This window comes from Neodiprion pinetum, chromosome 1, assembly GCF_021155775.2.
Source record: "Neodiprion pinetum isolate iyNeoPine1 chromosome 1, iyNeoPine1.2, whole genome shotgun sequence".
Taxonomy (NCBI): Eukaryota; Metazoa; Arthropoda; class Insecta; order Hymenoptera; family Diprionidae; genus Neodiprion; species Neodiprion pinetum.
In genome coordinates this window covers 4363568-4379806 of record NC_060232.1, presented here as the reverse complement: position 1 = coordinate 4379806, position 16239 = coordinate 4363568, and the positions used below count along the sequence as shown (strand labels likewise).

Here is a 16239-nt window from a genome sequence, read left to right as displayed (position 1 = left end):
TGGAATTCCCCATACGTAATACAAAGTAATATGGATCATGATTAAAATATCAATATTTAAGAAAAAAACCGTGCTTATATACGTGAATAAAAGTACTATTTTCTTAGGGTAAAATTAAACATTTGTCTCCAAATTAGCTGAGGGTAACTCCTTAAGATGTAGCGTCGCAGCGAAACCGAGAGCACCGGGTTAATTACATAATTAAGTGAATAATACAAGACTAAAGAGGGTTCGTGAAGAAAAATGAAAAGAAAAGAAATTCTCAAATGATACGTAGAGATTTGAAAATAATGAAGTATAATAATTGGCTCGAATCGTCTACGTTCTTTAAATTTTTGCAGAATATACTATATAACTGTGTACATACATATTTACACACACACATACACACATATTCTATGTAAAATTTACATAGATTTACGTATAATAATTACCGTTATCAGCCGGTTGCAGAAAAATCTTTTCCACGTATTATGAATATTGTAAAATAAACTGTGGAAAGCGCGTTCTTCGTAGAGCTTAACGAACGCTAATTAGAGACAGGAAGGGAATTAAATTTTCACCAAGCGTTTGGTATAAAAAAATTTTTATCTATCCTCCACCATTATTGTACGAGGATGAACTTAGTAACGTCACGGTAATAATGCATTTTCAAGAAAAATTGCTACTTCGCATCTCTGGAAATGTCCGACAGTTAGTAAACCATTATAAACAAAAGATGTACTTTAATTGTAAAAATCCAACTTCTTAAAAGTGATTTTCAAATTGCCAAATAATGTTGATATTTTAGCCTGAGGTTTCGTTACGTTATCCTGATCAATTTTTGGGCAGCGAGCAGGGTGAAATATCGCAAAAATCGATCGTTCGAAATTAATTACCGTACAATATTATACCTCTGTTTTTCTCTTATTCTATTTTTCCGACCTTGCCGTGAAAATATTTAATAAAAACATCTAACATCAAACAATAAATACTGGAAGTATGGCTATTTTTTTTTTCAAGACTGATAGATAGTTTTTGGTCCAAAATAAATCAAACGACAAATCACAAAATTTATAAAAAAAAACCGATATCCCGCAGTCAATAAAGCTCAAGCGAAAATTCACCTTCAAATATACGGTGAACATTTTTATCATCGTCATTATCATGATTCAATTTTTTTTTCTTTCCTCATAAATTCTGCCGGAAGATATTTTCCATACAGAGTTATATTACCATTCCAATCTTAGAATTCCAATTTTTTTTCCTTTCTCTCTCTCTCTCTCTCTCTCTCTCTCTCTCTCTCTCTCTCTCTCTCTCTCTCTCTCTTTCTTTCTCTCTCTAATCTTTTTCACCTCTTGCCTCTTGAAACTCGTTTTATCTCGCGAAAGAGAATCGGTAATTTCCCGCAAGGTTTTCCAGAGAACTCTGGGACACTATGGACATATATATATATATATATATATATATATATATATATATATGTGTGTATATGTATAATACATGTAAGGATAGGTAGTATATAGAAGCGAGAAGGAATTTATTCAAATCTGTAACCGGATCGAAGATCCATCTCCGGTTGACGCGGTTAAGAGGAAGACTAGTCGAATTTTTGTCAGCTTGACAAATGCGTTCGGGAAGGGAAAAAGGTTGGGGGTGCAAGTTTAAATCCTGCTTAATACCATAGCCTACCTCAGCAGAAGAGAAAGAGAGAGAGAAAGAGAGAGAGAGGAAAAGAGAAAAGAATGAGAAGGGAGATAAGGGACAGGAAAAAGAACCGTTTTTCGTATCTTGCTCTCAGACGTAACGCAGTACGAGCTACTCGACAAATTTCGAAGAAAGTGTCATAATATGAGGTAAATATAATTTTTCTTTTTACTGCGCATCTGCCTGGTAAGAATTGCCAAAAATAATAGATCATATTTTCCCGATTAATCGAGTATAATCGATTATTTTTTAAACTAGATTAATCAACTGACTCTATTATTTTTTCTCACAATCGGTTTTTGTTATTACTCGAAAGATATTTTTGTTTCAACTGCACCGTTTCAAAAAAATACGAAACAATCGATTAGTCCATTAATTTGTACCGATTCAATCGTCTTCGATTATTTTTTTACACTGCCAATAATCGATGCATCGATTATTTTGAGCTCAGAAGCATTAATGTTAAAATGACGTCGCTACGTTGAATTGAAGCGAATCATTGAAAGTTTTTCATTGTATAGCAGAGAAAGATTTCATATACATATATAGCTAAAATAACTTAGTTCGTAATAAAGTTTTATACTAGTTCGCACTTCGCTGCTGAATCGAATATTATAGGAATGAATAATGAAATAATACGTATAATAAATGTAGGTGGAATATTGCCGCGTAGCAGAACTCGCAAGAATATTTACTAGCTTGTCTCCGTTTTTTTAAAAAGTATTATATGAATAATCCGGTCGCAAGGCGTGATAATGGAAGGGAAGCTGTGAAATCAAAAATCGTTACCTTGAGAATAAGGCCGCGTAGCGAAATAGAAGAGATAGAAAACGAAATTTTCAATTTTATTATAATATATACGTATATATCGAATCGTCTGAGCAGCCGTGCCCTCACCTTTCTTAATTCAATTTCTAATTTCGCGAAAGGGGAAAAGCAGCGTAGAACATTCGTTCACTTCAGAATTCAAATTGAATCTGTCGCGCAAGAAGGCCAAGGATTCAATTTCAAGACGTGCTGCAGCGAGGATGATACGGATACGAATATACATATGTAAAACATGACTTTTACGTATTTATTTATTTTCTTTAAATCTTAAATTTAATTTGCCATTTTTCGCTTATATTCACCGCAACTGTCAAAATCAAAATCGTCAGCCAGGCGAGACGTCGTATTTTTCTCAGCGTCGCATCGCGCTGTATACGATAATACACACCGACACATAATAAGGATATTCAAAATTACGCATTTCACGCCAAACTTGAAAGCAAAAAACGAGCCCGTATCTCCGCGGAAGATAAATCGCGCGGGGCACGGAAGGCGAACAACGTAAGACATAATGTAAGCTCGGCACGGAGCCGCAAGCTTTATAAATCAGAGTTCTTTAAAAGCCCGTTTATTAAAGTTGGTAGAGTCTTATGCAAAACGGCTAAAATTTTCTTCGTAGTTGGTTACAAATTACAATGCAACTATGTACTGTATTTATCCCTTTTTATACCAAAAACAAATATTATACCTACGTAAAGTTTTAGTGTATAAAGATAAAAAATAGTTACAAACGATGGTGTTAAAAAAAAACGCTTGTCAGCGGAATTTTACTCTCTACTCGTGATCAGTTGTGCTTTATCGAATTCGAAGTGTAATTTGAGAATTGATTGCAGGGCACTGCAATATCATATTCGAGATACGTACCGACCATATGAGCAACAGAAATGGCGATTAGCGAACACAGTTACCGATCGAGCTGTGAGCACGAAGTGTGTCAATACTGGGATCGGATGCGTGTTCCAAAACGTAACTCGACTAGACCTGTTCTTATTTTTCCTTTTTTTTTTTTTTTTCTCATCATAGCTATTGCGATTAGACCTCTCTTGACCTTGGAACATATAAACATAAAGGAAGCCTGGTATACCCTTTTGTGTAAGTTCAAAACGGCTTAGAGACTAGTTCCTCTCTTTGTCTAGCGCGCCCGTAGAAAAATAGTAGAAAGAGACAGCGTCTAAGCTTTATACGCGACTTGCGCACGTTTCAGAACGCTCGTTAATTGGCAAGATTTTGCATGACCAATAAGAAACGCACTTGGATATATTTAAAATCCGAACGTTTCCCATTGGTAATTACGTGTTGACGGATCAACAGTTGAGACTGACAGACATTTATCATCGGTTTGGTTTATTCGAGATGCTCGGAAGTGATCTTGTGCGCTAAGTAAAGAAAACGTATAATCAGGCGGCGAGATTCGTTTTTACAGTTGAAAACTTCCACATTGTAATCCGGAAATCGGGCAGCGAAGCGCTAGCTATAAAAATATTCATTGTAAGAAGCGGGGAATCCCCCATTCCACCACAGCATGGAAAAAGCGACCAGAGCAAGGCAAGAAGTATCCGCGAAAATTTTCAAAGAATTTTTCAACATTCCATTCCTCCCGAAGTCGTCCCACATAGATGACTCCATGCATTTTCTCGATTACTGGTACGACTTCTACAGTACGCTGAAAGAAATTCGACCGGCCAAAAACCAGGATTATACGATCACGGACTTCCTCGCGGTGTTTGAAATTCTTCCCCCCGAGCTCGACGAATTAAAAAAATGCGAATTTCTCGCCGACACATTTCGGGACGAAGGTAATTATTCATCTCGTTTCTAACATTCTCCATGTATCTTTCTGTTTTATTTTTCTATTGACGACGTTTGTATTATTATCCAATATCGCTATGGATAAATAAATATTTTATTCTATTCTATTCACAGTTAACGAATTTTTCTATCTTATAAATCTGTAGCGAACTACGACTTCGCGTTTGGGAGGTATCGAGACGCCGTGGTATCGTACACTCGCAGTCTGATGACGGCACCGGCAAACACAGCGTGCATCGCAATGACGTATGCCAACCGATCAGCAGCCTTGTACCGGTTGAAAGCGTACGCGGAATGCATCTCCGACATAGAAAGAGTCCTCGACCTTCCTTACCCAGATGATTTGAGACAGAAAATAATTACCCGCAAAGAAGAGGCTGAAAAGAATATGAATAACTCTTGTGCGGAAGACAAAGTCGAAGCGATTGAAGACGAGCTGCAACTCGCTTACGGGCCAAACGCTAAGTTGCCAGAAATTAGCAAGGAAATCGACATTGTTCAAACTTGTCAAGAGGGGTTGAAGCTTGTGGCAAAAACGGATTTCGATCCAGGCGATGTTCTGATTATTGCAAAGAGGCAGTTGGCCGTGGCGGAATACGACCAAGATCCGACTTATTGTCATGATTGTTTAAAGCTGTCCTTGTGCCTCATTCCCTGCGATTATTGCTGCGAGGATGTCTACTGCTCGACTGAATGCCGTATCAGGGCGTACGAGAAGTATCATCGCATAGAATGTAAAATACAATCCACTCTGGCTGCGTCTTTTCCGATGGATTTGAGAGCGCTACTTTACCAACTGAGGTGTTTGAATATTTTTACCAAACAAGGCGCTAACTTGAAAGCCATACTGGATGATCTTAAAGAAATTGATGATATTTCAGGTAATTCAGCTTCGAGGATACTTGACCTTCATGATAATACACCTTAAACTCATGACTGAAATGTTTCGTTTTCTCAGATTCTGAAAAACTTGAATTTACCGACGAACAGTTTACTCCAAATTCACGGCAAGCGTTTCTGAACATGCTAAAACGTCAAAATTCTAAAGCAAAACACAATTATATTTCATTATTCGAAGCGGCTTACATCGCAACATTGCTCAAGAATCATACCAACTTTCTTCAGAAAAATAGTGACCTTCCAGTTGTCGCAGAGATAATGACCAAAATTAACAAGATTTGGCCATGGAATCATTTTGGGGTGAATATACTTAGTTCCTAAATTGAGATACGAAATTCTATTGGAAGAAATATCACAAATCTACGGTTAATTTTACCATTTCAACTGATGAGGATCACAATGATTCTTATTGTTAATACAATAATTACAGATCATGTACCATGGAGAAAAGAGAATCAAAGCGCGTGCTGCATTCCCGATACTCGGGCTAGTCCAACATGCGTGTGTTAATAATACTATAACATACCTCGACAAAAAGGGAAGAATTGTAATACGTGCGTCGCTATTCATAAGACCTGGAGATGAGGTAAAATTTTTGTAACCTGAAGACTTTCCTAAAACTGTTAAATTCAACGCCACCAACCTCTCACTAATTTCCAACAGATATTAAAAATTTTCCATAATTTCAGATACTTCATGACTACCAGCAATTGCACTACACGTTCCAAGAAATGTCAAGCAAATCCGGACGATTGGTGCAGTGTAGGCGCCACTGCAGCAAGTGTGATAAATCATTCTCGTACCCAATCGAAAGACAACCAAATATTAAAATAGATAAGAGATTACTCGTAATTTTGGAAAAGAACCCTTTCAACATTGAGGCACTGTGGAAACTGCTAAATATTGTCCGCAGAAGCCAGCAACCTTTCACTCTACAAACACAGGTCGTAAAAATCCTCCTGACTGAGGGATACGAACAGCGATTTGACATTGCGGTGAGTTTAACAAATGAATCGAAGCACGCATGAGTAATAAAATTATAATTATTCTATAGATCTTTCAATTTCAATCTGTGCCCTTGTTACAGATTGGTCACATGAACTTGTACATGCTTGGCGTATTTGAAAATCTGCCGTAATATTTCGAAAGAGAAAAAAAGCATGAAAAGTCAGGCCATGACAGAATCTAAAACGGAAATCAACTGTTGTTAATATATCATCATTTTGTCAATTTGCAATATGCCGTAATTATGCGAAAGAGAAAAAAAGCCTGAAAAGTAAGGCCACGACAGAAACTAAAAAGGAAATCAACTATTATAAATATATCATCATTTTGTCTATTTACAATATACCATTGTTCTGTTTTATGATTTATTGTGAAAATCTTGCATAACTTTAAGATGCAACAATTCATTTTTAATATTTTTTCTTACCGTCTCTGTGTCTTCAAATCAGCTACAAAGTGTGAAATCGAGTGATCAAATGAAATAAGAATAATTGTATGAACAATTCGTACTGTAAATCCAGTTTTCTTTGTCACTTTTCATATCGTATTGTTCATATTACGATTAGAGATTTCCCTTTACGATTCTTGATTTTATTTGAATCTCGCGATATTCACACGACTACTCGAAGTTTGTGCCGAAAGAATATTACCTTCTCAAAGTTATTCGCAAACTTTTTATTCACACAATTTTATCCTCTCTACATTCAGTGACGTAGAAGCGTTTACACGCGAATTTGTAACGTTTATGTTTCTTACCATTTTATTTGTGGAAGTGAATCACAAAAACGTAAATCGATAACTCAAAAATATTCTCTGTAATATTTTACTTTTTGGATATAAGTGACAAATCGAGAATAAAGACTACAACCATAAACCCTTCGCGCGTTTTACTGACCGTATTTATAGGAAGCAAGCCAACTTAGATCCTTTCGCACTTTTATTTCTCCAATATCTTTTCCCCGTCGACCCGAATGAGAGAGGGTGATACCCGAAAACCTTTATAACCCTCGATAAACCTTCCAGGAAGTGAATTTCTCCCTTTACCCATAGTGATTTCCTCATTTCCCGAAAATTGCTCGTATTATCATCCGTAGTATACGGGCGACCCTTTTGTTTCAAATTTCACGACGATACATAAACGCGTGTAATTGAAGAATGCAATAAATGCGTAATTATATCGTACACCGATAAATCGGAAATTGACAAAGCATCTCACCTTCCGGAATATGAAAATGATCCCTTCTTTATTATTACACCTACCAATAAATACGAGTAAAATCGACTTTTGTTCAAATTTTTTCGGCGACGATATCTGCCGGCGAAACTCGCTCGCTGAACCGAATATGTATATTTCTCTTGAGAATTTTCACTCGAGCCGACATGACAAGGAGGGTTAATGGAAAGCTTTTTTCACCGGCAGAAAACCTCTGTAAAAATTGAATTTTTTCGAATTCGTTCCACATCGCGAAAGCGGAGAATCAGTGATTCCAGCCTAAATTATACATGGTATGTACATACCCATAGGTACCTATGTTATATACATATAGCTGAATACATAATGCGTACCTAATATAGAATCGTCGAGTATAAAAGTCGAAGAGAAAAAAGGATTTATTCAAATCTAGATCAGATTGAAAATCCATCTCCGGTTTACGCAAAGGTCGAGACGAGAAATTCGACGGTTCAATTTTTCCACAATTCACAGGCAAACACGTTGATAAATCTCGAGGTAAAATATTTCAGTTAATTTCAATCATTGAAAAAAGTTTTCTCATCTCCTTACTTTCGATTCGGAAGATTGATTCATATATTCGGTCAAGATTCAAATGTCGATATGCGTATGCATTGAATGACACCGGTCAACGCGAATTTTCAGTCTGGATTTTAGATGTCAAATTTTGATTTCTTCCACGTAATTAATAGAAAAAAAAATAGTTTTAATCGATAAAGTTTGTTGTTGTAAAAACCAGAATGAAATGTCGGATTTTAAGAAAAATTGCTCATTTTCTCAAACATTTATTGTAAATAACAATTAAACAAACTTTAGTTTCGCATCAAAATCACTTTTATTAAAAAATAATAACTAATAATAAACTGCAAATGTAAAAGAAATGATAAAAAAAGAAGAGTTTAAAAACGAATATTTTTCGTATAAACTTTCTCGTATCAAACCCCAAACTTAATCTCCCATCACGCTCTTATTATACTGCTCCTGATAACGTTAATAACGATAAAGTACATCACATTTTTTTGAAAAAATTTTCATTCTTTTTCTGAATAATAGGCACCCATATCAGCTATCAACCAAAAACTTCAATACTTATTTATTGACGTAAAAAAGACAAAATCAACCGTTATAAGTATGTATAGAATCAAAGTTAATTTATTTGAATGTAAACAAATTTCTTTTCCTTTCGTTCATCTACGAAATTAATGTTACACGTATTGTTTCACTTCTCGACCATAAATTCGAGGACTCGTAGACGTCGAATCGACGCAACTTGCAATCGATTGACAAATTTTCATCCACGCAGCGCTTCGAATAAACTCAGACTGGGAATCCTGCAGACTCATCCTCGGTACCTACCTACCAAAAGACAAAGAACGAACCCGTTCGACCCCGACCTCAGTGGGAGCAACACTATCCGGAACCCACGCTCGACGAACATCCTACGCAGAATGATCTACCTGTACATATGAGAATGTTGGCAAAGCCACGTCGGAGAAAATCCACGAGGTGTGGCATAATTAGGTGCTAATTGGGTGCTCCGATCAAGATTTAGACACTCGATTGTTGGCCAAAAAATGCTCCTCTTTACATTTCTTTTCTACGATTGTTACGTCGCGGTATGAAATAAATAGAAAAAAGTAACGAATTGTGAACAATCATCTCGAAAAAAAAAAAAAAATACAGGAATCGGGTGTCGTTTGGTCACCGATTAGGTGCTTTGTTAAAATTTTTAACACCCGACGTTCTTTCCCAACATGCTAAACATCGTGAAAATCGTTTTAACGAGAAAAGAAAAAAAAAAACGTTATTCATAGGTTTGGTTTTTTATGTGTATTTTATCTTTCTTTATTTTTTCTTGAACGTGCATCGTTGCAGTAACGTTACCAACTTCAACCTTAAAAAAAAAAAACGCAACATATCATAATCGATTCTAATTTTTCGGATCGTCTGATAAATATGTAATAATCTGATGATATCATACATATACCTATAATCTATAAGCATCAGAATATACCTGACGTGTATAGAGATGAGAATTTTCACCGCACATGATAGGTATATATATATATATACCTAGATGTAATACATCACAACGTGTCTTATACATACCGATCTGCGGTTATCTTCATCGAACAATACCCGTGTCGCGTGTGTTCGAATAGTCTCGAAAAAGTCTAGGTCATACCCAACACCTCGAATATAGGTATATACCTAATACCTAATACCGCAAGGTAGCGTTCAATCATTGATAGATGTATCAAATGATTTCCTGTTCCTGCACGGAAATAAGACGTACAAAATATGTATCATTATTGTTGTGCTGTTTCTTCTTCGTCGAACTCGAATAGAACTCGAAACGAGAAGCAAATTGGAATTTATCACCGCACGATAAAAGCGACTCTGTATATATATATATATTTACTCGGTATGATAATACATTTATTCATTGTTCTATCTAAATCGCAAATAAGGATATTATTATACCAAGAACGTGACGTTCAACATTTTTTCCCGGTTTGAGAATCGGTATATTTATTTATTTATTTATTTATTTATTTTGTTTTTCCCTTAAAACACGTTAGGAACAAGGATTCCGAGAATAAAAAGAACTTTTGTACTATATTGTGTACAAAAAGGGAGGGGAGGAAAAACGGTATCGCAAGGTCTGCAATAAAGTTCACTCGTATCGACTCGTTCCCATCTCGGTGGGGTTAAAAAGAGAGAGAGAAAAAAAAAAAAAAAGAAAAAGAAATACACGAGGGGGTGCAGTTATGTAAAAATAAAACAGGTAGAAAGGTGATAAGGGTGTGGTGTAAAAGGATATAGTCTTAATTAAAACGCGGTCAGGTATAGGTACCGAGACTCGAAATTGGCCGTATAAATATAAAAAATGTACTTTTTCCTTAAAACCAAACGAAGGCAAGAAAAAAAAAAAAAAAATACTGCGCGAAAGAAAAAACACCGACTTTCCTAATTACATTCAGACGAGAGAGTTAAAAAAAAATATATATAAATATAACAATTCCTTACACGGTGCAATTTCTTCTAGATGAATTAATTTTATGGCAAATAAGAAAAGAAAAATTAGCCCTTTGGTCAATTCATTCGATAGAGAGCGTCGAGTGTTCCAGATCAATTTCAAGTGTTACGTAAAGGTGGGAATTGTGTACAAGGCACATTTATAACATATACATAGATATATAACGTATAAAAGACTGTCTGCAACTGGTTTATACATTATTATTACTATAATCTGAACGTACACAATCTGTTTACTAATCCTGATTACGAAATAATTTGATCAACTTTTACGGTAAAAAGTAAAAGAAGAGAAACAGTAAAAATCAACTCTCGTAACAACGACGAATCGTATATTTGAAAGTGAAGAAGTTGTCTGCAGTCTACATAATATTTCCACAATGAAAATTACGAGCGAAAATCAACAAGCAAACAAACAAACAAACATACAAAAAACTTTCAGGTAAACCGTCGCGGACGCAAAGAGCTGACTAAATATCTGCAGAACATTTAATATTTATTCAATATTTATACACAACTTGTCACAGGATTCAAAGCGAGTCGTCTTTCAAAGTAAATTAACCAACTTTAGGTGTAAAAACTCAAACGCTAATTAATATTTATTAAAAATTTTAAAAGACATTCAATCTTTTTATTACTTAATAAATTTTTGTATTCCAGGACTTTTGTATATCAGGACTGTATATGAAAATATGAATATATAATACACTGTGATAAAAAAAAACAAAAAAATCAAAGCTTCCGAAGACAGGTCGAATCCGATTTTCAAAAACTAATCTTTGTAATTGTATAATATTCGGCCAAGCGTTTGTTCAGCTGTTTCTCTCCCCACTAAATGACATGTTTAATAATATCAAACATACAGCACCTGTCGCCTGTTGCTGCTGTTTATTTGCACAATTCTTTGACATAAGATACGATTTTACGACGACAATCATAAGCGACAAGTATAATATAAGGGATAATATAAGCTCATATTCGCTGTATCGTGAGGAAAAAGAATTTCTGAGCTGATCAATTAAATTCAATCACTGCAGGTGTTAAAAAATTTTCCCATCCTTAGTATCAGCCACGAATTGAAAACGGGTTTAGAAAGTTTGAATGATAAATAATACGAATAATATATGTACCTAGATACACACGCGCACACGCACGTTATCTACACTGGAAGATGATAGAAGGAAGTGAAAGACGCCGCCGAGCCAAAGAAAGCTGCTGCAAAATTGATATTCGGACCTTTGTACACCTCTGTGTATAAGTCCTGTATTTTATCGGTTCACCGTCTGACCGAGTTCCAAATATGTTTTATATATACGCACAGACACGCACGCGCAAAACTTAATTTGCGGGTAGCTGTACCGATAAATTGGTCAAATTTATTTGCCGAATATTTAATAATAATAAAAAAATAAAAAAGGAATGAAAATACATAAGCGAAGATTTGTGTACCGTTAGATATACTTAATAATAATAATAAAGTTGTGTTTTTATTTCGCGCAGTTCCCGCGTCGAAAAAAAAAACAAAAAGATTCTTTCATCAAATCTCATTTTCCCCGCAAATGAGGGCAAAAATATGCCATATTTCGTCCCGTTTGTTAGGTTTGTTGAAATAGTTAACAATACGATTGAGTCGGGAATAAACGATAACTTTCGAAAATCTTACATCATTATTTTCAATAAATATTGGGGAAAAAATGCAAATTGATTTTACCACGACCATACTACACGAGTATTTTCTCGTAGTGGATGTCAAAAAGATAGTTTATGGCCAAGGGAATGAAAAAAAAAAAAAAAAACAAAAAAAAAAAAAAAATTCATTCTAAACGTGTACCAAAATCGACTTCTCCATTTATTTACGACAGAAATGAAAACGGCTCGGCGTTACGTTTTAGCTACAGCGTTCAGTCATTTCGAGGCTTTTTCTCAGACTAAGAGCAGGCATTTTTTTTCATCTGCTTGTGGGAAAATCGTTCTTTTTTCAATATTACGCGAATGTGTGAGTGCTAATTTGATACTGCACAGTGTATTACGTAAATCGTACGTCACATATGGGTGTATGATAATAAATATCGAGCGGGCAAAAATCCGCTATGTCAATTCTCTAATTACGTATTCATTCGACTTGCAGTTTCATTCGTCAAGGTCGCTAATCGCACCCACCGCGTTGTTATAACATTATATCAATAATAGTGTATTATAAAACAAGTAGGTGTCGATGGCAGAGAAAGAAAAAGTGGAGCGTGGAGGACGAATTTTTTTTCTCCCCCTCTCTCTCTCTGTCTTTCACATCCGCATACCGTTCGCAATCTTTCGCGTGCTTCTTTAGCGTAAATTGTACAGTTGACGATGAATAAAAACTAAACGGAATAAAAAAAAATTTTAAAAACGGGCAAACAAATCGAGATGATGAAAAGGCAGTAGAGCGATGAAAAAATTGCAATTAACTTTATTAATAACGGGGATGGGTAGACAAATATGTTAAACATCGGTAAGGATGGCGAGAAATATTGAGAAGGGAAAAAAAAACGATACCTTGATTTAAAAATAAATAAATAAATACGAAAAAAAAAAAAAAAAAAAAAATAATGTCGAGTAACTGAAAAGTTGTGCGAGGAAAGATGAAATTGAAATTCTTAAACGCTGAGATATCCTTCCAAATCGTTATTATATTACGCACTCATGTGCATGATTATATTTTTAATACCTTACGAATATATTCGCAGCTTCTTATACTCAGCAAAAGATAAAATACATAAATATCGATATATCAATCGAAGCATGTACAACAATAATATACTCGTATATTTGAGAAGCTGGAAAATGAATAAGTAAATGTATAAAAACTATACTTGTCGCCGTGGCTGCGCGAAATTCATTCCAACTTCGCAAAACCGTTACGCGAAAAGGAAAAGAAACGATAAGAAATATAAAAAATATTTGCAATTCGCGTGTAATAAAATTATAAATTGTTCATTTATCACCCGATATTTCAGAACATTTCGCATCGTGCTTAGTTACATGCGCACGTATTGCAGTAAATGATTCTATAGCGAGTATACGTATTTTGAAATTCTGATACACGCAGACGCGTATGTAAGAAATTTCACGGTGCAGCTAATTTTAGAAAGTAACTGTTTTAAAAAAACACACGCCGCGCCGGCTCTTCCGACAAATTTTATTCACCGACGTGTACGAAACAACACACATGCATAAACCGTACGGATCCATCCGCACGCTGTTCCAAGCCTCAGAGAATTTCGTCCAGAGGCAAAAGATGTGTCAAGGCGCGTATAAAACGCGACATATACATCCATAAGTACACATATTATAACAGGACTCGCCCACGATCCTTGGAAGATTTAAACGCTACCGTTCGTTTCCATATTTACATATCCGTGCAATATGCATGCTTATGTATATAGGTATACATATACAGAGTTAATTGCCGACGATTGAACGGTTTAACATTTTGAGTCACAGCAAGATGCTCAGCGATCCGTTTAAAAAATTATCGCGGTTTGTTTGCAGCTTTAAATAATCTTTGTTACTTCGTATAACCGAAAAAATCCCCTAGTAAAAAGTTTCGTCCGGAATCATCGGGTTTTGTTAGTTTTTGATTTGACTTTAGAAATCGTCAAATATCGAGTCGAAAAGAGTCAATGCGCATGCGCTAAAATTCGATAGCGAGAGCAGTTTTGTGTTTAGTCAGGTCGACCAACATTCATGAATTCAGACGACAGGTCGACGCGATGTAAATACCCTGAAAAATGTTGGTCACCCTGACAAAACAACTGCTCTTGCTCTCGAATTTTAACGCATGCGCCTTGAACCGTTCGGTCGTTAGCAATTCACTCTGTATACGTACATACACATATATATACGGGCTATATCCCCGCAGAAACCAAACGAAGCATGGAGGCCTTGGCTAAAGACACTGACCCGTGACTTTGCGATCTTTGCTACGTCGTCCGGTCGGTACAATCCAGTCCTACTTTTCCTGCCCAGTTTCCTCTTTTCGCTAGATTTTTACAGTCAGAGTTCTCGACCATTAGGAATTATTGTCGTATTGCAACACGATGATGCGAAAGCTGTAAGCTTATCCTGCAACTACCTTACAATTCTGGTTTCAAATTTATACGATTACGAATTGTCGTTATATAGATTTTCGACTGATAATTCTGACGAATAATAATGATCGAATACATTCTCGATTGAATACAAATGGTCGAAATTTGTATTCAAATTTTTTTAAACCAATATTTGTACAATATCTCAAAACTGCATCTGCAATTTTGCAACGAATTGTTATAAAATCGGAAATAACAAGGAAGAACGTATACGATTTTATGTCGTATGTAAAATATAAAAAGTTTACCCTTGTAACTCCAGATGCAACGTAAAAAAAAAAAAAGTAGAGAATTTTTCTCCCCTACCGTTTAATAATTGAATTTATTAATTTTCAGAAGCTTGTTATAAATTTCTTTTTCACGCTTTTTTCCGCCTTCCTTACTTCTCGTAAAAAGGACCTCTCGTGTTATAACCTGCATTTATTCGGTTAAATATAAATTTCTTCCCTCGCGTTCATTTTCGTCGACATCTTGCATTATATATAACTTCTTTTTTCTTTCCTTTTTTTTTCCCCCCCTCTTACGAACTTTCGTATATATAACCCCTTCATACCAACGACAATATGAAAGAGCAACGCAATTTTCACGGTGTTAGATTCATTATACTATTTAATTTTCTTCCAACGCGGATGCAACGTCTCTTCGAATCGTTCGTTTGACCCTTTTTGACCCTATTTAAGGCACTTGCAGCGTTTATATATATATATATATATATATATATATATAACAAGACTCTTCTAATATCGTATTATATAATAGTCAAGCCATAAAACGCGTAAATTCTTCTTTAATTTACAAACGCCTTGAAACTGTCAAATAATATAAACTCCCCCTCTAACCTCCACCTTTCCTTCTTTATTACTCTAACCGTGAACCTTTCATAGGAAATGCAGCGAATGAACATTATTATGGTATAAACACCTGGCAAAAATAAAAAAAATCTAAAAAAAAAAAGAAAAGAAACCAAAACAAACAAGAAACTATCACCGTGCTGCTTTAAAAAACTTGATACAATTTTCTGAACTAACGAGATTTTGAGGGTTGATTTTGCTTTTTCTTTTCTTTCGTTTCAATCTTTTCACGACAATTACAATTGAACAATGTCTGTAATATTATACAGTGTAACATGCAGAGTTTCGGGGGAATTGGCAACAGTTGTCGCCGCCGACCTTTGGGCAAACTTTTTGCCGATGGGGGGGGGGGGGGGGGTTCGGGTCATTTGTAGCACGTGCATATATAGCTGCAGGGGCTGCTAGATGTATTAAGGTATACTGATTAAAACTATATATATATATATATATATATATATGAGTAACTCGAACTTAGTTATGTCCAATAAATCACCCTGCAAGGTTGTTATTATTGTTATTATTATTATTATACTGCACCGGCGATAATTAATAATAACGATTGCGTTTGTTCGCCTTTGTATAAAATTGAGGCCAACATCCCTCGATCACAGAGACTGGATCTTATTTCGCAATTTCAAAAACTCGGTAGCACAATTTTCAAAATGTGATTCGATCTAATTGTAAGTTTTGCCGATGATGTTTGGGATTAAACGAGTTGCCGCATTTGGTTGTTTATACAAATGATAATAGTAATTATGTACAA

The 16239-nt window shown here is 35.3% G+C and overlaps 2 protein-coding genes across 4 annotated transcripts in view; one reads left to right on the top strand and one right to left on the bottom strand.

Annotated features, from left to right (window-relative positions):
- Tsp26A (Tetraspanin 26A) overlaps positions 1 to 16239 on the bottom strand; it is a 90899-nt gene that overhangs the window by 60945 nt on the left and 13715 nt on the right. The gene's annotated exons all lie outside the window — the stretch shown is intronic.
- Positions 3802 to 7089, top strand: LOC124214520 (SET and MYND domain-containing protein 4). The gene is made up of 6 exons (XM_046616853.2): positions 3802 to 4310; positions 4470 to 5204; positions 5282 to 5523; positions 5654 to 5809; positions 5913 to 6218; positions 6311 to 7089. The coding sequence occupies exons 1-6, from the start codon at positions 4037 to 4039 to the stop codon at positions 6359 to 6361; spliced, it is 1764 nt and encodes a 587-aa protein (XP_046472809.1). The 5' UTR covers positions 3802 to 4036; the 3' UTR covers positions 6362 to 7089.